We start from the raw sequence: 10229 nt of genomic DNA, 5'->3' as shown, positions 1-10229 counted from the left end.
CAGAATTTTACAAGAACATTACATTAAAAATCCATTTAGTTTTCAATTGCTCCAGAGTGAACTGCATCTTCATAACATCCACCTTTATCGTTTTTGCTTTCAGGGTGCAATTTAATAAGGTCATCAATTCGAAGAATAGTAATTGCTGCTTCTGTTGCAAACTTCAAACTCTTGGTTTTGACCATGGTAGGCTCAAATACACCAGCCTGCTTATTGTCACGTGGCTTTCCATTGATTAAATCAAGGCCAATCCTTCAAGAACATAAAAGGATGAACAGTTGTGAAACTGGTATATCAATTTCAAAACAGCCTTATCCTAAACCATAAAATAAGACCCACTTTGAATGTTTCTTCCAGATAAAAGTAGAATGCCTGCTTAATTTCAGTTCACTCTCTCCACTGTCACAAACATAGCTATGATATAGCACCAGCTAGAGATAAATGATTTAAAATCACCTTGTCAACGAACTACTGCTTTTATGATTAACAGTAGAACTAGGAATGAGCTGTTGATTCCGTGACAAACCCTTTTCATTGTTGTGTTTTATGAATACTTACCATTTCAGATTTTTCCGTTCAGGATTAACTTGAGCCTCATTATGAAATGCCCTGAGTTTTGCAACAAGATCTATGGCATCTTGGGCAGCATTGACTGCTAAAGTGTTTGGAATTACTAGGAGAGATCTTGCAAATTCCGCAATAGCAAGCTGTTCACGTGATCCCTAATTAAAAAAAGAAGAAAACGTAACTCCTTTCAACATTTTAGTACTTGCATAAACCAAGTACTGCATTTGTAGAATAAAAGAACTATATCTGGATCCCAGTGATCTATCCGCAAAAGGCACAAAGAGCTGCAGATATTCCTAGCCCCTGCAGCAGTCCTTTCCAGCCTTGGAACAGTTTCTTCATGGACCAACAAATGCAGTGGGGAAACTGATAGGGATGAAACTGTCCTCCTTGAAAGGGTCCCACAAGCCCAGAAATAAACTTTTAAAGGTCAGAAGAGATTGATGAGGGAAGCAGAAAGTGGGAAAGATCCATGATCCTTATTTGATATCCAACCCAATGAATGGTTTTGTTCTGCACATTAATATCCTATCATCTTCAGTTCAATGAGATTCCTTTCTATATGAAGTCAGTTAAGTTTAGAAATATGGCTGCTCCCAAGAACTGGCAACACAAGGTGACACACAAAAGTTCATCTCTGTTCAACTTTAATCAGATCACTTACCATGCTAGTTGCATAATTCTCTAGATAAATGGAAAGTGCTGCTTCAACAGCTCCACCTCCTGGTACAACTGACTTTGACTCTAGTACTCTTTTGACAACACAAAGAGCATCATGCAGAGATCGCTCCATCTCATCACACATGAAGTCATTTGCTCCTCGCAATATAATCGAGGCTGATGTTCGTGCCTTAGTACTGTAAGGAAGATGTAACGTATCTGTTTTCTCATAATTTGTAAGCATTTTATTATCTTGCCTCATTAGTTATACTTGAGCTACTACCAGATATTATGTTCCTGGTAAAGACTAAATTAAGTGTCCAGGTCCACCAGTAAAGACGAGACATTTCCCATCTCACCATATCACTTACAGATGACTGATGATAATTTATCCCACGCGTATAACTGCTCACACCACTAAAACAGCATGGCAGCAATTAAATGGGAACTATTTCAAAAAGTGAAGCAAAATTAAATTTCATGTATCAAACTTAAATGTTTCCTTACTTCTTAATTAAAATCAATTCATCATCACAAATTCTCTCTTGAACCACCTCTTCTGCTTGCCCCAGCATTGATACTTCAAAGGTTTCTTCTCCTTCCAGGTTTGCCAGAGTAGAACAAATCGTGGCTTGTAAAGACAAAAAAAAAAAAAAGGCTTTTAATATTATACAAATCCACATATTCTAATCATACCAAATGGTCCCAAACTAATACTTGGGTTTTCTAGCCCAAGTATGATTACTAGCAATACTGAACATATTTTAATTTTCCATTAACAAGACAAACTGTGGATTGGATTTAAAGTGCAAATTTCTCTATCCTGAACTGTAATTACCTCCAGCAGCCTTAGCAATGTGTTTAAGGTCTCTTTTTAGAACTCTGCGTACTGCCATGGCACCAGCATCCACAAAGTATTTCAGACACATATCATCAATGCCGCCAGTGGTCAGAACAACATTGGCTCCTGTAGCCAGGATCTTCTGAATTCTCTCTTTAGTGATGTCGGCCTCTCTGCATAAGATATTATGTATACATTAGTTAAGACCAACTAAATTCGAATGCAAGATCAGTGGTAAAGCTATAAGGAAAAGATGCTGAGAAACTACCAGAATGGGGCACACCAGTCAATCTGCTGAGATTTAATGCATATTCCCCCATTGTATTCATTGGCATATAAAAGTTGCATCTCAACCCTGTGACGAATTCAGGAGGAATACTGCAAACCATGTACCAGGGAATTTCTTGGAAGATTATCAAATGTTCCTAAATGAGAAGATCAGTAATGGTAAGACAAACTTCCCTGAAAGGCAGCTTTGCCTACCATAACCACTGTCCAAGATAAGCAATCCGTTCCTCTAAATACTGGTCCAGATCTCCAACTGTGTTCCACTTCCCAACCATTTCTAGCCAAAAGCATGCTTGTTCAATATAGTACCACTTAAAACTACCTCTAACTTTGGCACCAAACCCCACCTGTGATCTTGCTTCCACATGAACCATACGTATTTCTTTCAATTCTCCTAGAGGAAAGGGGGCTCAGGAACTCTCCCCAGCTATAGCAAGATGTCAATACAGCCTGCTATATAGGTAGAGAAGCAGAGACAGAACTTTGCCAACCAGAAGACTATAAGTGGTTGGGGCTACACAAATGATCCTCTACAGTTTTCTCTTGTGCAGCAACAATGTTATACTACATGTACAGATCATCTGACCGCTCAGAAGAACCCAAGAGAAACTGATGCTATGAACGATCCTCAACTTCTGGCCACAAACAAAGCTGCTGGGCCTTATGTGGTTTTTCAGCAGGAAGGAGCACGAAGGATAAACTGGTTTAAATCCCTCCCATGTTACCATGGTTGAGGTCTGAATACCTCCCTACAGAAGTACAGTTACATCTCAAAACCATTGCTGTTCTTTAATAACCAACTCAAACTGAACTAGCAGTGACTCAAAAAAGCTTATACCCTGCCACAAATGTTGTAAGTCTTTAAGGTGCCGCCAGGCTCTTGCTCTTTTGAACTGGCTTCTGTACAGTTTAGCAAACATATAATTTAGAAAAGAATGTTACATAATTATGACTCCAGATTTTAATGTTATTTTGGTAAGGAAACAGAGAAATAATCTTTCCATTTAATGATAAAAATCAATCTAAGATAATTATGTATGACCATCAAGTAACAAGTTTTGAATTACAAATTCTACAGTTTAAATGATTTTTTAATCTACAAAGCATACCTCTGCCTGATCTGGTCCAGTTTCTCAGGGTCTGTGATAATCACCTGAACACCAAGCTTCATTTTAGTCTTTTGCAGGCTGAAGTCAAGACATGCAATCTTTGCATTAACTATTCTTTTGGTCATGCCTAAAAAAAGGAAGCACATCCAAGCTCCTTTATCCAAATACAGTTTTATAACACTGAAATTTTTCAACTGGTATTTAGTTTACAAGATGATTTACACTGTAGTTACATGATACTATACAAAACACAGCAAATTCCAGAAACTGAGTTTCACCTACATCCTTCCAGAAAAAGAAAAGAGGAAAATCTTAACCTTACCTTGGGATCCCACAATACAGTTCAATGCATAGCCATTTACGAGAATGCTCTCTTTCTGACTGCGGCCATGTGCCTTTAAAACGTTAATGGAGTTGATGGGATAACGTGCTTGCCCCTTTTGATCTGTATATTTAACTGCAAGAGCAGCATCCACTACCATGTCGGCAAAGAAATCACTGTCACTGCAAGAAGACTATTAAAGCAAATAAGGGCAGTTGTATCAAGAATTCACGAAATTTACAGCATGTCCCACATTAAGGTAGCTTAACAAATCAGTAGAGAAGCCTTTTGCCATAGCAAAAGCCAATGCCGTTTTACAGATGTAAGTTCTCTAAGCAGACATTCTCCATTATGCAAATATCTTCACTACATCTAAGAATAAACTGACAAAACCAGCAAGGCCAATAACAGACAACGTAAGGTTTTCTGTATACTCAAAAGACTCCATAGACATACACAAAAATATGTCTTGTAAAATAGTCGGGGGGGGGATGCTTAAAATGCCTTAAAAATGCTCCCAACGTGGATAAAATGTTGAATTAATTACCATCTATTAAGGAAAAGGGGAGGGGAAATCAGCCTGCTCAAGAGTGAAGTTTTGAGGAGCAAAATGCCTCCATCCCCATAATTTATCACAGCCTCTACTTTGTACCCCCTAGTAGGAAACTGCCCATATCCTGAATGGATCACAAAAGCAGCCAGAAACAAAGGAGATTATGTATACATAGGAGAAGCCTGGGGACACAAAAGAGCGTTGAGTTCTAGACCCGATTGCAAAATAATTTAGAGACTCCCTACACAGCCACTCCACTGCTATAGAAATCAGGCTGCATGAAACAACATACAGGCACAAGTCCTTCCAAAAACCTTCATTTCATTCATTTGCATTGCCATCTTGGAAGAGCAACAAGGGCCATCTCGTCCTGCCTGGATTTTAGTTTCCGTACATACCACATTCCAGCTTTTCATTATGGATCAAAAGGATACACTCCAATAATTTTGGAAGACAGAGATGTTTTAGCTGCATTAATCAGACAGTCCCTGCCCAGCTCATCTGAGTTAATAACAAGATTTTCATTGATGTAGCGAACTGCTTCCCTGTTCAACACAAAAATATTTTCCCAGAATTGTTAGAATTTCATTTTTAATAGTGTAAAAGTTATTCTAACATTCTCAGTCATTTGCCTGTTTATTTGTGCAAGTTATGTAAATCTTATATTAAAGAACAGCATTTCATGCTTTTGTAAATGAGACAAGGGCTGAAAAATGACTCAGTGGACCACAATGCCAGAGGAAAAATTTGTATTGCCCTTCATTTTAAATTCTCAGGAAGTTTAAAACTTAGCAGGCAAGGCTAGAATTGCTTGCCAGTACATACAGACATTTCTTACTTGCAAGCAAGACGATATCCACTAATGATGGAAGTAGGATGAATTTTCTGTTTCACCAATTCATCTGCATTTTTCAGTAGTTCTGCAGCAATAATTACCTGTCACAAAAGATGCATGATCAGGCAAGCAGAACAGAGTACTCAGTGTTCAAAAAACACTCAATGAAAAACAAAAGACCATTTCAGTTAAGAGGAAATAAAGTGTTAATACAAGTTACTTTACATACAATTTAGTATATAACTTACTAGAGAGGTCAGAACCTTCAGACATTTAGGCCAAATCAGGCCTTCTAACCATAGTCCCTGTCCTCAATTTTGTCAAATTCCTAGAGTAAATCATAGGGGCCAGCACTAGAATTCCTAAGAAACAAAGGCTGGCTCAAAGGGCTTTCCAGGGACAGAAGTCTGTAGGTGGCAGAGGGGCAGGAGGAAATAGAATGTGAGGGGTGGATCCTAGAGATGCTTTATTGTTTCTCCTGTTAGTGAAGCTATCATTTTCCCAAAGCAGGTACTAGGAAAAATGATGATGATAAAGGAACTACTTCCCATTTTGTTTTTATGTGCTTGTTGGAGAGGAACATAGGCTTCTCACATGTTACATTTTGTCATCTACTGCTAAAACTGGGGGGGGGTGTGGCTGTGTAGAAACATTTTTGTTCCAGTGTTAATGTGAAGGTGCATCTCTCTAGGTAAGTTACTGTTTAATCAAGACAAAAACAGTTTTATGCATGAGTCAGAACTGGGAAGTATACACATTTGCTATGCACGTACACACTATGCTCATTAAAAACAGCAAAAGTGCTATTTCCGAATTTCAAACTGCTCCATCCTATCAGAGGTATCTTGACAAAGGAAACTTTGACTCTTGAAAGCTTACCTGAAAATCTTGTTAGTCTCTAAGGTGCTACTGGACTCAAATCTAGCTGTTCTACTGCAGACCAACTAGGCTATCCTCTGAAACTGCTCCATATTTTAGTTTACTTTATACCAGTCTGAAAGAATAACTATCGTATACTATTACTAAGCAAGCTGTAACTGCAGGTTGTCTTTCAATTTGAATGGTTCTCTAACAACAACATGTTCTGCCATTGCACATAGAAAGAAGACAGTACCATTCTTCTCCTTCAGACTTTGGCAGGCTTTTTTTATCCCATAAGCATAACCACCTATTTTGTAGTGCAAATAGACAGTAGTCAAATGGGAAAGGTTTGCTTGCAGTTTTAACAGTAAAAAGAGTCTACTAAATGCCTACAGGGTCACACCCCACCAAAAATATTGAGTTCTCATCTATATATAAATGAATATATTGGCCTATGTTCTACCTCTGCACATTTCCCTGCATGAATTTCTGATCCTGCAGCCTGTTTCAACTCTGGAAAGATTATTCCCAGGGTCATGGGACCCATAAAGTAGACACATAATTGGGAGAGTTGGAGTGTGGAAGGACAGGGGGTGAATCACTTCTCCTTCCTCTTCCAGAAAAACATTCTTGCTGAGGAAAAGGGTCAAATTCATCCTCCTCACTATACCTGTTCCTATACATGCATCCTACAGTCCCAGAAATTCTCTTTCCAGGGGTCAAAGGGGGCACCAAGAACAGAGAGGACTGTGGGAAAACTTCCATACATGGACTGTTGAAACTCCCTGCTGATAGTACCAATACACAAACCAGTGCCACTGAATTTCAATTGCAGACTAAGGATGAAGTCACAAAGAAGTCAAGTGGAAACAAGACCTACTGAATTCTATGGGACTTACTTCCAAGTAATCAGAATTAGAAAAACACAGTTCATGAACATAAACCCTCAGGCTCAGCAAGTCATTTAATGACTGCTTCAATTATCATTACTTTGTGTCAATGATTTCACACAAATGAAAATCACATATATGAAAGAAGCTTTAAAATTATATCATTTTTTTTTAAAAAAAGATGCTTCTACACTTTTTGGTTGTGATGTTAGAATGACTGCATGTTCAAATCTTCGAGCCAGTAAAAGTTAGCTACGTTTAGGCAATTATTTAAATAATGTGGAAAAACTTGAGAGCAGCGCAGATTTCAAAACTACAGAGTAACACTACACAACAATGACTTGCTGTCAAAACCTTTGAGTCTGGATATACACACATACCACAGAGGTGGTGCCATCTCCTACTTCTTTATCTTGTAGTTCTGCTAGTTCACACAGAACTTTTGCAGCAGGATGCTCTACCTCCAGCAGCTTCAGAATGGTTGCACCATCATTCGTAATGGTCACGTCCTAGTTATCCAAACATGGCAAAACATTATTTATGCTCAGCATTAAGATAATGAAATATAATAACCTGAATTAAAAAATACTGACAAAGCTACCATTAGCTAAATGGTTGAGTAACAAATGCATTGGGGTATGGATGTGCTACTGTGCTTAATGAACTTCTACAGTGAACCTACATACATTAATCTTACTGGCGTTTTGTTTCTCCATTCACATTCCCGAATCACTTAAATAGCTATCCCACACATGCTAATAGGAGTAAACCTCATTAAATACAGTGGGGCTGATTTTAGGTAGAATACCTAAAAACTGGCATTAAGAATGGTAGGATTTGCTGCTACACCATTTTCACTATTTGTTACTCACAAATTTTATATCAGCAGGCTAGTAATTCTTTTTTCTGGGCATGTAAATAACGTGCATATTTGCAAGGCTGCTAAGGATGGTTTCTCAAACTCACTGACTTTATGTACTTCAATACGGCTTTTATCAAAGACTTTAGTTTTGCATAAAATTTCTTGTCAGCACATTACTGGATTGTGAGAAACAGAATTATTTCATATATCACAGGATATTCTATGTAGACACAAGACATTGGCCTCTAAATCTACAGAAATGTGTGCCATACAAAAATCAAAAATTTAAGAATACTTACGTTGATAAAATTACCATAGATTACACAGCCACAGGGTGCAAATACCATTACAGAAAATAGGTATACAATTTCACCTTCAACATGTATCAGTTAAGCACACAACACACTTTCCTCTAAAACCTTCTCATTGGAAATAATGTTTACTTACACCAATGTCATCCACCAACATTTTATCCAAACCAACTGGGCCAAGGGAACTCTTCACAATGTTGGCAATGGAAGCAGCAGCCACAACTGTTTCAATAAAAAAATTCATACAATTTCTTTGTTAACAGAGTAAATCAAAGCCCTTAAAGAAAGCAAAACAGTTCTAGGATGATTCTGATTTCAAGACTGACCGCGCTTTGCTTACCATGGCTGAGTTTACATGATACCTCTGCTTGTAGCCTGTTATCACAGAAGTGCACAAGCAAGCCTTAAGCTCATGCACAATGTCTGCATCTTAAACCTATGAACCAGGTCCTTCACACAGTCTAACCATCCTTTTTTCACAATGGATAGATCAAATGAGCTTACGTGTACAGCTATTTACTTGTTTACACCCATTTTCATTACTAAAGCATCTTACAGACACGCAAGTTCGAATCTCCCTTTATCACATACACAACGGCTGCACTGAGCACAATATGAACCAGGTCAGTGTCATACTTTAAATGAGCTCTTTGTAAGACTGTTCTGCCAGTTCATATAGGAAGAAGATATAGTTGATCTTCCCCTTCAGACTCTGACAAGCTTTCATTTATCCCATAAGCATAACCACTTAATTTGTAACACAAATAAATGGTAGTAGAATGGGAAAGATCCAGATCCTATTTGGAGACAGATTCTAAATAGCCTTCTGAGTTTGGAGTCACTACCTATATGCCAATACCACAGATTAAGAAAACAAAACAATTGATTAATAGAATGGTTACTCCTCTCCTATCACTGGCTTCTGCCAGCAGGTGAAGACTTTTAGCCAGACAGAAAAGCAAAATATACATGCTGTAAACATAACAAATAAAAATAAGTTCTTTTAAATATGCCACTTTAAAAAAATCACTATACAAAATCCAATCATATAATTTCTACAAGTGTAATAATGGAATGATTGTACAAAGAGGTTTAATAAAAAATTCTGAAACCTGCTAATGAAACAGCAAGCCTTTAAGCTACAAGTACCATATAAGGTGGGAAGGTAACAGCGTTCCGTGCGCCTTGGTGTTTAGTCATGCCGGCCACATGACCACGGAAACGTTTTCAGACAGCGCTGGCTCTTCGGCTTTGAAACGGAGATGAGCACCGCAACTCTAGAGTCGGACTCGACTGGCTTTCGAGCAAGGGAACCTTTACCATATACGGAGGTAATTTCGATTAACAGTTGTAAGACCTTCTCCATCCCACTCACTCAGCAAGCACTTTTCATTAGGCTCGGAGAAGTCTTCACGTGGGTTATAAGTACTACTATGCAAAGCATGCCGGTACTAGAGCTAGGAAAATGCAACCACTGCTTAAATAAGTGTCAAACGAGAACAATTAATTATTTGAAAGATACTGTACTGGCGAACATACTGACAAGCTCATTACAAAACCACAAAGGCCTCCTCGCGTAGCTTAGACCGAGATACAGGACAACAATAAGATCGTATTATCTTAGGATCTAGTAACGCCATTTCGGCAGATGAAATCTCCGCTTCTACCCTGTTGAAGCGACGGGGAACATCAATTTGTCACCCTCACCTCGCCGCGACATCCGCCGGCTGCGTGACCAGAGAAGACGCCCCATTTTATCATGTACGCGCGCCTCAACTGTCCCCACGCGAGGGATGAAAAAAAGGCAATGACGCGACCGTTAACTATCCGGAAAACGGGCCAGAAGAACGAAAGGACAAGGAGAGTCTGTTTTCTTTACCGTTCTGGGTGCGAACGGTCTCACCGGTGCCCCGGTCTCCGAAGACCGCCAAAGGTCCCTCCAGCGCCGCCATCTTTCCGAACAAAGAGACAAAAAAGGCAACGTGCGCGTACCACTCAGTCCCCTAATGGCGCAGTGCTTTCTGGGTGACCCCGCCTGTCAAAATGGTGCCTGCGGAAGACTGAAAGGGAGGGGCGAGAATAATCAAGGAAAGTAGCGCAAAGTAGCTATGACGTAGAAGAAGAATAACC

General features: G+C 39.0%; 1 protein-coding gene across 1 annotated transcript; it reads right to left on the bottom strand.

Moving 5' to 3' along the window:
• Positions 1 to 13: 13 nt before the first annotated feature.
• TCP1 (t-complex 1) lies at positions 14 to 10133 on the bottom strand. Its single transcript, XM_015412991.1, has 12 exons — positions 9979 to 10133; positions 8236 to 8321; positions 7307 to 7435; positions 5179 to 5276; positions 4775 to 4885; positions 3788 to 3969; positions 3466 to 3592; positions 2066 to 2241; positions 1735 to 1858; positions 1232 to 1424; positions 559 to 722; positions 14 to 252 (listed from the first exon to the last, which is right to left on the bottom strand). Exons 1-12 carry the CDS (start codon positions 10049 to 10051, stop codon positions 36 to 38), a joined length of 1680 nt encoding a protein of 559 aa, XP_015268477.1. The 5' UTR covers positions 10052 to 10133; the 3' UTR covers positions 14 to 35.
• Between the last annotated feature and the right edge of the window lie 96 nt (positions 10134 to 10229).

The sequence above is a fragment of the Gekko japonicus genome, unplaced genomic scaffold, assembly GCF_001447785.1.
Source record: "Gekko japonicus isolate JY-2015 unplaced genomic scaffold, Gekko_japonicus_V1.1 scaffold2361, whole genome shotgun sequence".
NCBI classification, from domain to species: Eukaryota; Metazoa; Chordata; class Lepidosauria; order Squamata; family Gekkonidae; genus Gekko; species Gekko japonicus.
Note: the sequence above shows the minus strand (reverse complement) of the source record. Positions and strands in the feature narration are given on the sequence as shown.

Bases quoted from the DNA above. Each gene is read 5' to 3' on its own strand.
- TCP1 (XM_015412991.1), bottom strand. From the start codon at position 10,051: ATGGCGGCGCTGGAGGGACCTTTGGCGGTCTTCGGAGACCGGGGCACC. The intron at 7,436-8,235 runs GTAAGTAAACAT...TTGGATAACTAG, and splicing joins TGTTGGTGGATGACATTGGT to GACGTGACCATTACGAATGA. The intron at 4,886-5,178 runs GTAAGAAATGTC...TGTGTTGAACAG, and splicing joins GGATATCGTCTTGCTTGCAA to GGAAGCAGTTCGCTACATCA.